Source organism: Bombina bombina, chromosome 2, assembly GCF_027579735.1.
Source record: "Bombina bombina isolate aBomBom1 chromosome 2, aBomBom1.pri, whole genome shotgun sequence".
Taxonomy (NCBI): Eukaryota; Metazoa; Chordata; class Amphibia; order Anura; family Bombinatoridae; genus Bombina; species Bombina bombina.
The window spans coordinates 1,248,855,564-1,248,871,911 of record NC_069500.1 but is presented as its reverse complement, the minus strand read 5'-3'; the positions used below and the strand labels follow the sequence as shown (position 1 = coordinate 1,248,871,911).

The 16,348-nt window shown below is 39.8% G+C and overlaps 1 protein-coding gene across 1 annotated transcript in view; it reads left to right on the top strand.

Moving 5' to 3' along the window:
- The window catches only part of WDR19 (WD repeat domain 19), a 296,764-nt gene that overhangs the window by 263,046 nt on the left and 17,370 nt on the right, over positions 1 to 16,348 (top strand). The window contains exons 33-35 of the mRNA XM_053704050.1: positions 8,887 to 9,037; positions 9,122 to 9,245; positions 10,845 to 10,921. Of these exons, the coding sequence (XP_053560025.1) occupies positions 8,887 to 9,037; positions 9,122 to 9,245; positions 10,845 to 10,921 (352 nt within the window). The remainder of the gene's footprint in view (positions 1 to 8,886; positions 9,038 to 9,121; positions 9,246 to 10,844; positions 10,922 to 16,348) is intronic.

Genomic DNA, 16,348 nt, shown 5'->3' with positions numbered 1-16,348 from the left:
TTATTTGCCTTGACTCAGGATGTTCAACATTCCTTATTTTCAGACAGTCAGTTTCATATTTGGGATAATGCATTTGAATCAATCATTTTTTCTTACCTTAAAAATTTGACTTTTTTTCCCTGTGGGCTGTTAGGCTCGCGGGGGCTGAAAATGCTTCATTTTATTGCGTCATTCTTGGCGCGGACTTTTTTGTCGCAAAAAATCTTTTCTGTTTCCGGCGTCATACGTGTCGCCGGAAGTTGCGTCATTTTTTGACGTTCTTTTGCGCCAAAAATGTCGGCGTTCCGGAAGTGGCGTCATTTTTGGCGCCAAAAGCATTTAGGCGCCAAATAATGTGGGCGTCTTATTTGGCGCTAAAAAAAATATGGGCGTCGCTTTTGTATCCACATTATTTAAGTCTCATTTTTCATTGCTTCTGGTTGCTAGAAGCTTGTTCCTTGTCATTTTTTCCCATTCCTGAAACTGTCATTTAAGGAATTTGATCAATTTTGCTTTATATGTTGTTTTTTCTCTTACATATTGCAAGATGTCTCACGTTGCATCTGAGTCAGAAGATACTTCAGGAAAATCGCTGTCTGGTGCTGGAACTACCAAAGCTAAGTGTATCTGCTGTAAACTTTTGGTAGCTATTCCTCCAGCTGTTGTTTGTATTAATTGCCATGACAAACTTGTTAATGCAGATAATATTTCCTTTAGTAATGTACCATTACCTGTTGCAGTTCCATCAACATCTAATGTTCAGAGTGTTCCTGATAACATAAGAGATTTTGTTTCTGAATCCATCAAGAAGGCTATGTCTGTTATTCCTCCTTCTAGTAAACATAAAAAATCTTTTAAAACTTCTCTTAATACAGATGAATTTTTAAATGAACATCATCATTCTGATTCTAATGACTCTTCTGGTTCAGAGGATTCTGTCTCAGAGGTTGATGCTGATAAATCTTCATATTTATTTAAAATGGAATTTATTCGTTCTTTACTTAAAGAAGTACTAATTGCTTTAGAAATTGAGGATTCTGGTCCTCTTGATACTAAATCTAAACGTTTAGATAAGGTCTTTAAATCTCCTGTGGTTATTCCAGAAGTTTTTCCTGTTCCTGGTGCTATTTCTGAAGTAATTTCCAGAGAATGGAATAATTTGGGTAATTCATTTACTCCTTCTAAACGTTTTAAGCAATTATATCCTGTGCCGTCTGACAGATTAGAATTTTGGGACAAAATCCCTAAAGTTGATGGGGCTATTTCTACCCTTGCTAAACGTACTACTATTCCTACGGCAGATGGTACTTCGTTTAAGGATCCTTTAGATAGGAAAATTGAATCCTTTCTAAGAAAAGCTTATCTGTGTTCAGGTAATCTTCTTAGACCTGCTATATCATTGGCTGATGTTGCTGCAGCTTCAACTTTTTGGTTGGAAACTTTAGCGCAACAAGTAACAGATCATGATTCTCATAATATTATTCTTCTTCTTCAACATGCTAATAATTTTATCTGTGATACCATTTTTGATATTATCAGAGTTGATGTCAGGTTTATGTCTCTAGCTATTTTAGCTAGAAGAGCTTTATGGCTTAAAACTTGGAATGCTGATATGTCTTCTAAATCCACTCTACTTTCCATTTCTTTCCAGGGTAACAAATTATTTGGTTCTCAGTTGGATTCTATTATCTCAACTGTTACTGGTGGGAAAGGAACTTTTTTACCACAGGATAAAAAATCTAAGGGTAAAAACAGGGCTAATAATCGTTTTCGTTCCTTTCGTTTCAACAAAGAACAAAAGCCTGAAACTTCATCCTCAGGAGCAGTTTCAGTTTGGAAACCATCTCCAGTCTGGAATAAATCCAAGCCTTCTAGAAAAGCAAAGCCAGCTTCTAAGTCCACATGAAGGTGCGGCCCTCATTCCAGCTCAGCTGGTAGGGGGCAGGTTACGTTTTTTCAAAGAAATTTGGATCAATTCTGTTCACAATCTTTGGATTCAGAACATTGTTTCAGAAGGGTACAGAATTGGTTTCAAGATAAGACCTCCTGCAAAGAGATTTTTTCTTTCCCGTGTCCCAGTAAATCCAGTGAAAGCTCAAGCATTTCTGAAATGTGTTTCAGATTTAGAGTTGGCTGGAGTAATTATGCCAGTTCCAGTTCTGGAACAGGGGCTGGGGTTTTATTCGAATCTCTTCATTGTACCAAAGAAGGAGACTTCCTTCAGACCAGTTCTGGATCTAAAAATATTGAATCGTTATGTAAGGATACCAACGTTCAAAATGGTAACTGTAAAGACTATCTTGCCTTTTGTTCAGCAAGGGCATTATATGTCCACAATAGATTTACAGGATGCATATCTGCATATTCCGATTCATCCAGATCATTATCAGTTCCTGAGATTCTCTTTCCTGGACAAGCATTACCAGTTTGTGGCTCTGCCGTTTGGCCTAGCTACAGCTCCAAGAATTTTTACAAAGGTTCTCGGTGCCCTTCTGTCTGTAATCAGAGAACAGGGTATTGTGGTATTTCCTTATTTGGACAATATCTTGGTACTTGCTCAGTCTTCACATTTAGCAGAATCTCATACGAATCGACTTTTGTTGTTTCTTCAAGATCATGGTTGGAGGATCAGTTCACTAAAAAGTTCATTGATTCCTCAGACAAGGGTAACCTTTCTGGGTTTCCAGATAGATTCAGTGTCCATGACTCTGTCTTTGACAGACAAGAGACGTCTAAAATTGATTTCAGCTTGTCGAAACCTTCAGTCACAATCATTCCCTTCGGTAGCCTTATGCATGGAAATTCTAGGTCTTATGACTGCTGCATCGGACGCGATCCCCTTTGCTCGTTTTCACATGCGACCTCTTCAGCTTTGTATGCTGAACCAGTGGTGCAGGGATTATACAAAGATATCTCAATTAATATCTTTAAAACCGATTGTATGACACTCTCTGACGTGGTGGACAGACCACCATCGTTTAGTTCAAGGGGCTTCTTTTGTTCTTCCGACCTGGACTGTGATTTCAACAGATGCAAGTCTTACAGGTTGGGGAGCTGTGTGGGGATCTCTGACGGCACAAGGAGTTTGGGAATCTCAGGAGGTGAGATTACCGATCAATATTTTGGAACTCCGTGCAATTTTCAGAGCTCTTCAGTCTTGGCCTCTTCTGAAGAGAGAATCGTTCATTTGTTTTCAGACAGACAATGTCACAACTGTGGCATACATCAATCATCAAGGAGGGACTCACAGTCCTCTGGCTATGAAAGAAGTATCTCGAATTCTGGTTTGGGCGGAATCCAGCTCCTGTCTAATCTCTGCGGTTCATATCCCAGGTATAGACAATTGGGAAGCGGATTATCTCAGTCGCCAAACATTGCATCCGGGCGAATGGTCTCTTCACCCAGAGGTATTTCTTCAGATTGTTCAAATGTGGGAACTTCCAGAAATAGATCTGATGGCGTCTCATCTAAACAAGAAACTTCCCAGGTATCTGTCCAGATCCCGGGATCCTCAGGCGGAGGCAGTGGATGCATTATCACTTCCTTGGAAGTATCATCCTGCCTATATCTTTCCGCCTCTAGTTCTTCTTCCAAGAGTAATCTCCAAGATTCTGAAGGAATGCTCGTTTGTTCTGCTGGTAGCTCCGGCATGGCCTCACAGGTTTTGGTATGCGGATCTTGTCCGGATGGCCTCTTGCCATCCGTGGACTCTTCCGTTAAGACCAGACCTTCTGTCGCAAGGTCCTTTTTTCCATCAGGATCTCAAATCCTTAAATTTAAAGGTATGGAGATTGAACACTTGATTCTTGGTCAAAGAGGTTTCTCTGACGCTGTGATTAATACTATGTTACAGGCTCGTAAATCTGTATCTAGAGAGATATATTATAGAGTCTGGAAGACTTATATTTCTTGGTGTCTTTCTCATCATTTTTCTTGGCATTCTTTTAGAATTCCGAGAATTTTACAGTTTCTTCAGGATGGTTTAGATAAAGGTTTGTCCGCAAGTTCTTTGAAAGGACAAATCTCTGCTCTTTCTGTTCTTTTTCACAGAAAGATTGCTAATCTTCCTGATATTCATTGTTTTGTACAAGCTTTGGTTCGTATAAAACCTGTCATTAAGTCAATTTCTCCTCCTTGGAGTTTGAATTTGGTTTTGGGGGCTCTTCAAGCTCCTCCTTTTGAACCCATGCATTCATTGGACATTAAATTACTTTCTTGGAAAGTTTTGTTCCTTTTGGTGATCTCTTCTGCCAGAAGAGTCTCTGAATTATCTGCTCTTTCTTGTGAGTCTCCTTTTCTGATTTTTCATCAGGATAAGGCGGTGTTGCGAACTTCTTTTGAATTTTTACCTAAGGTTGTGAATTCCAACAACATTAGTAGAGAAATTGTGGTTCCCTCATTATGTCTTAATCCTAAGAATTCTAAGGAGAAATCGTTGCATTCTTTGGATGTTGTTAGAGCTTTGAAATATTATGTTGAAGCTACTAAGTCTTTCCGAAAGACTTCTAGTCTATTTGTTATCTTTTCCGGTTCTAGAAAAGGCCAGAAAGCTTCTGCCATTTCTTTGGCATCTTGGTTGAAATCTTTAATTCATCATGCCTATGTCGAGTCGGGTAAGACTCCGCCTCAAAGGATTACAGCTCATTCTACTAAGTCAGTTTCTACTTCCTGGGCGTTTAGGAATGAAGCTTCGGTTGATCAGATTTGCAAAGCAGCAACTTGGTCCTCTTTGCATACTTTTACTAAATTCTACCATTTTGATGTATTTTCTTCTTCTGAAGCAGTTTTTGGTAGAAAAGTACTTCAGGCAGCGTTTTCAGTTTGAATCTTCTGTTTATGTTTTCATTAAACTTTATTTTTGGGTGTGGATTATTTTCAGCAGGAATTGGCTGTCTTTATTTTATCCCTCCCTCTCTAGTGACTCTTGCGTGGAAAGATCCACATCTTGGGTAGTCATTATCCCATACGTCACTAGCTCATGGACTCTTGCTAATTACATGAAAGAAAACATAATTTATGTAAGAACTTACCTGATAAATTCATTTCTTTCATATTAGCAAGAGTCCATGAGGCCCACCCTTTTTTGTGGTGGTTATGATTTTTTTTGTATAAAGCACAATTATTCCAATTCCTTATTTTATATGCTTTCGCACTTTTTTCTTATCACCCCACTTCTTGGCTATTCGTTAAACTGATTTGTGGGTGTGGTGAGGGGTGTATTTATAGGCATTTTGAGGTTTGGGAAACTTTGCCCCTCCTGGTAGGAATGTATATCTCATACGTCACTAGCTCATGGACTCTTGCTAATATGAAAGAAATGAATTTATCAGGTAAGTTCTTACATAAATTATGTTTTTCGTTCCTTTCGCAATTTCAGGAACGGACCGGCTAATAACTCCACTGCCGCCAGACAAGAAGGTAACGCGGCCCAGCCCAAACCCGCTTGGAAGCCCATGCAAGGCTGGATCAAGGGTAAACAAACCAAGAAACCTGCTGCTGCTACCAAGACAGCATGAAGGGGTAGCCCCCAATCCGGGACCGGATCTGGTAGGGGGCAGACTATCTCTCTTCGCTCAGGCTTGGGCAAGAGATGTTCTGGATCCCTGGGCACTAGAGATAGTTTCCAAGGCATACCTGTTAGAATTCAAGGGACTTCCTCCAAAGGGAAGGTTCCACCTGTCTCGCTTATCTTCAGACCAGATAAAGAAACAGGCATTCTTACATTGTGTAAGAGACCTATCAAAGATGGGAGTGATAAACCCAGTCCCCTCCGGGGAACAAGGTCTAGGGTTTTACTCAAACCTGTTTGTGGTTCCCAAAAAAGAGGGAACTTTCAGGCCAATTCTGGATTTAAAGATATTAAACAAGTTCCTCAGAGTTCCATCCTTCAAGATGGAAACCATTCGGACAATCTTACCAACAATCCAGCAGGGTCAATTTTTGACTACCGTGGATCTAAAGGATGCGTATCTGCATATCCCAATCCACAAATCTCATCATCAGTTCCTTAGGTTCGCCTTTCTGGACAAACATTACCAGTTTGTGGCTCTTCCATTCGGTTTAGCCACCGCTCCCAGATTTTTCACAAAGGTGCTAGGGTCCCTTCTAGCGGTCCTAAGACCGAGGGGCATCGCTGTAGCACCTTATCTAGACGACATCCTAATCCAAGCGTCGTCTCTTTCCAAAGCGAGGGCTCATACAGACATTGTGTTGGCTTTTCTCAGATCTCACGGGTGGAAAGTGAACATAGAAAAAAGTTCACTGTCACCGTCCACAAGGGTTCTTTTTCTGGGAACAATAATAAATTCTGTGGGAAATGAAGATCTTTCTCACAGACGTCAGAAAGACAAAGCTTCTAAAAGCTTGTCGAGTTCTTCACTCTATTCCTCAACCCTCCATAGCTCAATGCATGGAAGTAATAGGACTAATGGTCGCAGCAATGGATGTGGTTCCTTTTGCTCAAATTCATCTAAGACGATTACAGCTGTGCATGCTCAATCAGTGGAATGGGGACTATACAGACTTGTCTCCCCAAATTCAAGTAGACCAGGTAACCAGGGACTCACTTCTCTGGTGGTTGACCCAGGATCACCTGTCTCAGGGAATGAGTTTCCACAGACCGGAGTGGGTCATCGTCACGACCGACGCCAGCCTCTTGGGGTGGGGCGCGGTCTGGGACTCTCTGAAAGCTCAGGGCCTATGGTCGCGGGAAGAGTCGCTTCTCCCGATAAACATTTTGGAACTAAGAGCTATATTCAATGCGCTCCTGGCTTGGCCTCAGCTAGCGGAAGCCAGGTTCATAAGATTTCAGTCGGACAACATAACGACTGTTGCGTACATCAATCATCGGGGGGGAACAAAGAGTTCCCTAGCGATGAAGGAAGTAACCAAGATAATCCAATGGGCAGAGAATCACTCCTGCCATCTATCTGCTATTCACATCCCAGGAGTAGACAACTGGGAGGCGGACTATTTGAGTCGTCAGACTTTCCATCCGGGGGAGTGGGAACTCCATCCGGAGGTCTTTGCTCAGTTAACCCAATTATGGGGCATTCCAGACATGGATCTAATGGCGTCCCATCAGAACTTCAAGATTCCTTGCTACGGGTCCAGATCCAGGGATCCCAAGGCGAATTTAGTGGATGCATTAGTGGCGCCTTGGTCGTTCAACTTAGCATATGTGTTTCCACCGTTTCCTCTCCTCCCCAGGCTCATAGCCAGGATCAAACACGAGAAGGCCTCTGTGATTCTGATAGCTCCTGCGTGGCCACGCAGGACTTGGTATGCAGACCTGGTGAATATGTCATCGGCTCCACCATGGAAGCTACCTTTGAGACAGGACCTTCTAGTACAAGGTCCATTCGAACATCCCAATCTAGTTTCTCTGCAGCTGACTGCTTGGAAATTGAACGCTTGATTTTATCCAAGCGTGGTTTTTCAAATTCTGTGATTGATACTCTGGTCCAAGCCAGAAAACCTGTGACTAGAAAGATTTACCATAAAATATGGAAAAAATATATCTGTTGGTGTGAATCCAAAGGATTCTCCTGGAGTAAGATTAAAATTCCAAAGATTCTCTCCTTTCTCCAAGAAGGTTTGGATAAAGGATTGTCAGCTAGTTCTCTAAAAGGACAGATTTCTGCATTATCCGTCTTGTTGCACAAACGACTGGCAGCTTTGCCAGATGTACAAGCTTTTGTTCAGGCTTTGGTTAGAATCAAGCCTGTTTACAGACCCATGACTCCTCCTTGGAGTCTAAATTTAGTTCTTTCAGTTCTTCAAGGGGTTCCGTTTGAACCTTTACATTCCATAGATATTAAGTTACTATCTTGGAAAGTTCTGTTTTTGGTTGCTATTTCTTCTGCTAGAAGAGTTTCTGAATTATCTGCTTTGCAGTGTGATCCACCCTATCTGGTGTTCCATTCAGATAAGGTTGTTTTGCGTACTAAGCCTGGTTTTCTTCCAAAAGTTGTTTCCAACAAGAACATCAACCAGGAAATAGTTGTTCCTTCTTTGTGTCCGAATCCAGTTTCAAAGAAGGAACGTTTATTACACAATTTAGATGTTGTTCGTGCTTTAAAGTTCTATTTAGAAGCAACAAAAGATTTTAGACAAACCTCATCCTTGTTTGTCGTTTACTCTGGTAAGAGGAGAGGTCAAAAAGCTACTGCTACCTCTCTCTCTTTCTGGCTGAAAAGCATTATCCGCTTGGCTTATGAGACTGCCGGACGGCAGCCTCCTGACCGTATCACAGCTCACTCTACTAGGGCTGTGGCTTCCACATGGGCCTATAAGAACGAGGCTTCTGTTGACCAGATATGTAAGGCAGCGACTTGGTCTTCTCTGCACACTTTTGCCAAATTCTACAAATTTGATATTTTTGCTTCTTCGGAGGCTGTTTTTGGGAGAAAGGTTTTGCAAGCCGTGGTGCCTTCTGTTTAGGTAACCTGATTTGCTCCCTCCCTTCATCCGTGTCCTAAAGCTTTGGTATTGGTTCCCACAAGTAATGGATGACGCCGTGGACCGGACACACCAATGTTGGAGAAAACAGAATTTATGCTTACCTGATAAATTACTTTCTCCAACGGTGTGTCCGGTCCACGGCCCGCCCTGGTTTTTTTTTTTATTTTTTTTTTTAATCAGGTTGAAATTTTTTTCTTTATACACTACAGTCACCACGGCACCCTATAGTTTCTCCTTTTTCTCCTAACCGTCGGTCGAATGACTGGGGGGCGGAGCCAGAGGGGGAGCTATATGGACAGCTCTTGCTGTGTGCTCTCCTTGCCTTTCCCTGTGGGGGAGAACATTTCCCACAAGTAATGGATGACGCCGTGGACCGGACACACCGTTGGAGAAAGTAATTTATCAGGTAAGCATAAATTCTGTTTTTTCCCATTATTTCTGTAGACATTGTCCCAATCCTGACCTCTACAGTGATCGAGTGCCATCGAGCAGGCCTGAAGAACTCTGCCTTCAGTTTTGCAGCTATGCTCATGAGACCAGAGTATCGTAGTAAGATTGATGTCAAATACAAGAAAAAGATAGAGGCAATGGTTAGGTGGGTGCCCTGTGTTATACAGGTATTTTTAAGTGCATGTATTTGTTCTGCATGACCACATACTGTATGTATTTTATTCTGCAGACGACCAGACAATTCAGAGATAGAGGAAGAAAGCACTCCCTGCCCATTCTGTGGATTCCAGCTCCCAGAATGTGAACTTCTATGTCTTGGCTGCAAGAACAGTCTCCCATATTGCATTGTAACCGTAAGTACTTTATTATAATCTATAATGATAGCAACAACTAATTTGTATAGCGTGAAAATGGCCACAGATAACAAATGTGCTGTTTTAATTAAATGTGTAATAGAGAGCAAATCAGTGATATGCCAGAGCAGATTAGAGAGATTCATATTTATCCTAGCACATAATACAGCATATAAGCAGGAGGTTTGTGTGCTGTCACTCGAACATCATAAATTTCAAACCTTTTTCTGGCCGTCTATAGTGACACTGCCCCCGTAGCTTCACTTTAAGATGATGTATTTATGCATCATAAATGATTATAGTTAGTACCATAGAACAAAACAGTGTGTACCTTTTTTTAATAACGAGTGACAATATGTTTTTCCTTATAAAATGAATCTTTGCACCTGCTGTATAACATTCAAACCACTTATCAGGGTCCCAGATTCCCTATTTAGTTGTATCCATGTCAATTTTGTTTTGTTCATTGTGGCCCAATAATATGTGTAGTAAATGGGCGAAGAAGTTGTTTTATAGTTGTTCACATAACTTCATGTAGGTGGGGGAATGAGTATTCCTATTCTTGAGCTACAGAGCTACACTTAACCAGTGAACAAACAAATGCATTATACTTTAATTCTGGGCTACAGTGGTGAATAGCAAAATAACAAGCTATTGTCTGGTTAATCTGGTCCCACTTAAAAAAGTAAAATATTTTGTAAGTCCCTGTAAACAACAGATATGGCCACCTCACAAGTATATTTTGAACTTCTGTGGGCCTTGTAAGTAATAAGCACTCCAGGACAGGCCTGACATATATACTTGAACATTACTGCAGTATATCATTCTGGTCCCACCTAAAAAAGCCAGTCCAGCCTTGAAAGTTACCAGGTAACTTGTGTCCTAACACCATTGAAGTGCAGCTTATTTTGTTAGCTTCACAGCCCAGAATATACAGTATGTGAATACATTAGGTTAAAACGTTTCTGGTCAAATATACGCAGTTCCTAAACTGACATGCAGTTCTCAAAATTTGTGTAGCTAAAGGGACATGAAACCCAAAATGTTTCTTTCATGATTCAGATAGAGAATATAATTTTTAAACAACTTTCCAATTTACTTCTATTATTTAATTTGCTTCTTTCTCTTGTTATCCTTTGCTGAAATGTTTATCTAGGCAAGTTCTTGTGCAGCAGAAAACCTAGGTTCTAGCTGTTGATTGGTGGCTGCATATATAAACTGATTGTCATTGGTTCACCCATGTGTTCAATTAGAAACTAGTAGTGCATTGCTGCTCCTTCAACAAATGATACCAAGAGAATAAAACAGATTAGATAATAGCAGTAAATTAGAAAGTTGTTTAAAATTGTATTCTCTATCTGAATCATGAAAGATTTTTTTGGGGTTTCATGTCCCTTTAATATACCTGAAAATCAACCTTAAATAAAGGTTTCCAAATACTATTCAGTGCAAAATGATCATTGTCTTGAGCTTATCTACCTTCTGATAAAAAAAGAAGTTGACTCTGTACTAAGATTTGATTAGACTATCAAATTTGAAAATGCTAGTTTCAAGAACACTTTACTTCTGTGTAAGTCTAATCTAATTATCTCTTTACAGGGTCGGCACATGGTTAAAGATGATTGGTGTGTTTGTCCACACTGTGATTTCTCTGCTCTTTATTCAGAGTTCAAAAAGTAAGTTGGGTAACATTTTAGGTGATAACATTTGCTTTGATAAAGTGAATGGAATAAAAATATCAGAGAATCTGTGGTATGCCAGGGGAGAACTGGAAGGCTTGTACCATACAATTTGTATAAAACCATGCATGGAAGATAAAAAGTGCTTGCCCATATAAAAAAAAAGGTTAATATGTAAGAAGCAAACATACTGAAATTGTAAAATCAAAATAAATGGCTTCATTATGCTTGAAACATGATACAATACTTTACCTTAAATGGACATGCAACCCAATCATTTTAATTTATGATTCAGATAGAAGATACAATTTAAAATCAGTTTCCAATTTAATCAAATTTACTTAGTACTTAGATTCTTTGTTAAAGACAAAACATAGGTAGATAGCGTGCACATTCCTGTAGAACTATATGACAGTAGTTTTTTTTTTTCATTATGTAAAAATGTCATATAACCAGCAGTTCACACACTTGTTTTTCAGCAAGTGATACCAAGAGTGCAAAATAACTTTGATGATAAATTAGTTGGGTTCAGTAGATAAAAGATAAAGTATTTTTTATTGCACAAACTATCTGAATCATAAAAGGAAAAGGGTTTCATCTCCCCTTAAAATATTATAGCAACCCCGCCCCCCCCCCATGCTCATGAGCCATATAGATGAAGAACTAATCCAATTGTCTTGTTCTAAATGAGAATTGTACACTTTGAGCACTAAATATGAACATCACTGCCTTAGCTCCCAGGTAATACCTCTATGCTCTATTAACAACATCACGTTTGTGTAAAAAAGATTATTGGCAATCCTGGCATTAGAAGAGAATAACTTGACAACCATCTTAGAATTAAAATTCTAAGAATAGACTATCTTCATTTAAAGGGATACTAAACCCACATTTTTTTTCTTTCATGATTCAGATAAAGCATGACATTTTAAGCAACTTTCTAATTTACTCCTATTATCAATATTTCTTCGTTCTCTTGTTATCTTTATTTAAAAAGCAGGAATGTAAATCTTAGCAGACAACCCATTTTAGGTTCAGCACCATGATTAGCGATTGCTTATTGGTGGCTGACATTTAGCCACCAATAAGCAAACAACCTAGGTTCTTAACCAAAAATGTGCCGGCTCCTAATCATTACATTCCTGCTTTTTAAATAAAGATAGCAAGAGAACAAAGAAAAATTGATAATAGGAGTAAATTAGAAAGTTGCTTAAAATTGCATGCTCTGTCTGAATCATCAAAGAAAAAAAAAAAATGGGTTTAGTGTCCCATTAATGAAAATGGAATGTTGTAATAAATGCCTTGTTCTTATACCTTCAACAACCTTTAAAGTAATTTATGCATCAGTTGGAGAGGATGATGTTGAAAATCTCAAGCAAAAAGGAGATGCATAAAAACACTTGGAAGAAATAAATCAAATAGAAGAGCTACCTTTAAATGATGTAACACTTAAATATCTGAAACTTTATGGCTGATCTTTTAAAGCACCATCTTGAAAATAATATATTTTCTTATTACCCAATAATAAGATTTAACTCCAGCAGAAGGGGAACAAAGTTGTTAGACTCTTAATTAGGGATTCTGTAACCAAGCTGTCAGTGCAAGAACCTTAAAGGGACATGAAACCCAAAATTTTTCTTTCATGATTCAGATTGAGAATACAATTTTAAACAACTTTCCAATTTACTTCTATTGTTTAATTTGCTTCTTTCTCTTGTTATCCTTTGCTGAAATGTTTTTCTAGGCAAGCTCAGGAGCAGCAAAGAACCTAGGTTCTAGCTGCTGATTGGTGACTGAATATATATACCGATTGTCATTGGCTCACCCATGTGTTTAGTTAGAAACCAGTAGTGCACTGCTGTTACTTCAGCAAATAATACCAGGAGAATGAAACAAATTAGATAATAGAAGTAAATTAGAAAGTTATTTAAAAAATTGTATTCTCTATATGCATCATGAAATAATTTTTTGGGGTTTCATGTCCCTTTAATAAGAAATGTTAAGACAAAAAAATTGAGTAAGTAACCAGTAATTCTTCCATGCCAAGTAAACTAGTTCCTTTTTGAGCTGACTGAAGTCAAAGTTATAGAGACACTTCCTTAATTGCATTCTGCTGATAGTACCTACGCCCCTTATAATTTGTATATTCTATAACCTTCATGTTGGCTTGAATCTAACAAGATACTAAAACAACACAATGTGTTCAGTTTATGATAAATTGCTCTGCTTTCCAGAATATTTCATCAGCAGAGATATCCAAATAGACCAGCATCTATAGAAACTAGGCCACTGGCAAAATCTGTCCTCCACCAGCTACTGAGGGCCATCCCATGGTTAGCAGGACAGGAATTCTTGCAATCTGATTAGGTTAGGAAACTGCAACTGTTTCACGTTTAAAGAATCATTCTCAGAGCTTAAACCTTCAAACCAGGGGTTGCCAGGGAAAGGAGTTTCATGATGAATGTGATAAACCCCAAGAAGAATATTACCTTTTGTTTTGTTCATTTGTAGACAACAACTTTATGACAAAGAATATATTAAGACCCCTCTACAAATGTAAACACTTATACGTCACTTCACTATCCATATATTCATTTTCTTCTTAAAACGGGGAGAGTCCACAGATGCATTCATTACTTTTGGGAAATACAGATCCTGGCCACCAGGAGGAGGCAAAGACACCCCAGCCAAAAGGCTTAAATACCTCCCCCACTTTCCTCATCCCCCAGTCATTCTTTGCCTCTCATCACAGGAGGTTGGTAGAGAAGCGTCAGAAGATTACGGAGTAGTCTCTTATGGGACTTTAGTTTTAAGTAGTCCTGTCAGCCTTGCTGAGCATTGCTGAAAGTTAGAGTCCGGAGATGCAGGGAGAGTCTTTCTGCAAAACCATCCCAGCTCCATAAGCAATCAGCACTGACGAGTGTCGCTGCCTGCTTTCTTCATTCAAGTCCATGTCAGAAGCGACGCTACTATCTGTCAAACTTGAAGTACCGTGTTAATGTTCCACGGCATAGATTCCGGTTAGATTGTTTCATTTTCATTGTGATGTAATGTAAAATGATAGAAGACAGGGTCTCAGTGCGACTCCTTTATCTTTATGGAATCAAGGGTTAATATCTCCTGAGGGAGGTTATTGAACAGTGGGGGACTTTATTCATGTTTGTTATGTGATTCTGTCTGCTTATGTGTAGTGATGTTGGGGCTCATGGCTATTATGGAACGTACAAGTTTTTTTCGAGCTGCGTAGTTCCTGTGGACTGGCTCGCTTTTTTTTTGGCCTATATGTCGCACCTCATGACCAGGCGTGGTCACGTTTTCGTTCTCCATTTCTGTATTCGTGACGGAGTGTCGGTGGAGAGGTCTGTTTCTCTACCTGTCTGGGTCATAGGAGGTGGTGAGTGCCCCAGACATTGGGGGTGTAAGGTTCCAGTTGTTTTTTGTCCATAATTTATTCAGTCAAGCTATGGAGGATTCAGATTTTTCAGAGAAGGATTTCTCTGATTCAGAATTTACTTGCATAGATTGTGGGGAGGCCAGGGTAATCCAGCCCTATCAATTATGTTCCATATGCCGTAATAGAGTGCTCTCTCCTCCCTCTGGGGAAAGGTTAGAGACTGCTGAGCCGTCCTCCTTTGAGGATTCTGTGTCCCGTGAAGTGTGTTCCCTAGTATCTTCTGTTCCTACACAAGCAGTTGTCCCGAATACCGTTACCCCTACTCCGGAAGGAGGTTTATTTCCACCAGAGGTTACTGCACGGTTTCGCATGGCCATATATTTGGCGTTGGCGTACTTACATCTTCCTGATTGCAAGCAAAGAATTCATCCGTGTCCTCTTAACCTGGGTACGTTAGGTGCGAGTTCGATTATATCAGATCTTTCCTCTGGGGAAGCAGTTACCTCTGAGGCTTCAGGGTCGGGGCCTTCAGATGCTCCGCCGGAGGTAGATTTTGCCTTTAGATTCAAACTGGTGCATCTGGGTGTACTGCTGCAGCATGTGTTGGCGGCATTGGAGGATCCCAGTTCTGATTTGTCAACGGATTCTCAGTCTTCTGAATCAGATGGCGAACAGCGCTAGACGAGTGGAGGGCCCGATATCCTACTCCTGGTCGTCTTTTATTTGTGTGTCTAATCCCAGTTCTGAGATCTTGAGGAATAGGGTATCTGACAGGCTGGTCCTGTTAGTGTTTCCGTTCCTTTTTGGCGTTCACCTGCGGGTGCTGTCTACTTTCTTTTGATCCGATTAGGATGTGTTTTATTTCTTTTATTTTAGAGCTTGTGACTGTTGTAGATTTTTCCTTTTCGGATAATTCTTCTCTGGGGTTTTTGATGCTAGCGGTTTTATGGTTGTGATAGATTTTACTTCCGGCGGACGTTTTTAAAAAAAAAAAAGACAATGTTTTAAGCCCCAGAGCTTATTTGTCTGTCTTTTGTCTGTTTGTTTAGTCTAGCCCTGCTAGGGTTTAGAACTTAAACTTGGCCCTTCAACAGTTCGGTTGTACCCTGGGCATCAGGCTGGTCCTGGTTGGGTACTAGTTCACTCTGTTCCTTTGAGGTTTCTATCAGACATCTATCCTTGACAACAGGCTGGTCCTGTTTGGGTTCTAAGTTTGCTTACTTCTTGTTAAGAGGTTGTTTTCTTGTGTTTACAAGTTATAGGAGGCCCTTCTTTCCTAGATGTCTGGCTGGTCCTAGTTTATTTAATCTTGGTGGGCCTTCCGACGTTGGTTCGTAATCAATGCTAAGTTTTTTGTCCCTGCATAGCTTGCATGGCTAGCTGGGTTTACGAATTCTGCTGTGGCAGTATCTTTGTAGTTCCTGCGGTCCTTTGGACAAGAGCTAGAGTCCTCCTCCTCAAATGACTGCTTAGAGATCTTTTGTACCTGATGTAGGGGGTGATTGTTCCCCTTTATTGGTACTCCTTTGTGGATCAAATCGTCCTTTTTTTTGTTGTTGATGAAATCATTTTTTTATTATTGAAATCTTGCACAATTATACAATACATTCACGTTCAATGTTGAGTAGTACAAAAGCAAAAGATAAACATCAATAAGACACAAACAAGTCCCATATTTACATGTATGTGTCTACATCACTATCAATATAACTTAGAATAACCTTTATCAAGATAATTTCTGCATTTAGAAGTCTACACCAAGAGCAATGCTATCTAAATCGTCTTCTGTAAATTTACACCCTATCTTATTTTGATCAGATCTTTAACCCCTTAATGACCGCAGCACTTTTCCATTTTCTGTCCGTTTGGGACCAAGGCTATTTTTACATTTTTGCGGTGTTTGTGTTTAGCTGTAATTCTCCTCTTACTCATTTACTGTACCCACACATATTATATACCGTTTTTCTCGCCATTAAATGGACTTTCTAAAGATACCATTATTTTCATCATATCTTATAATTTACTATAAA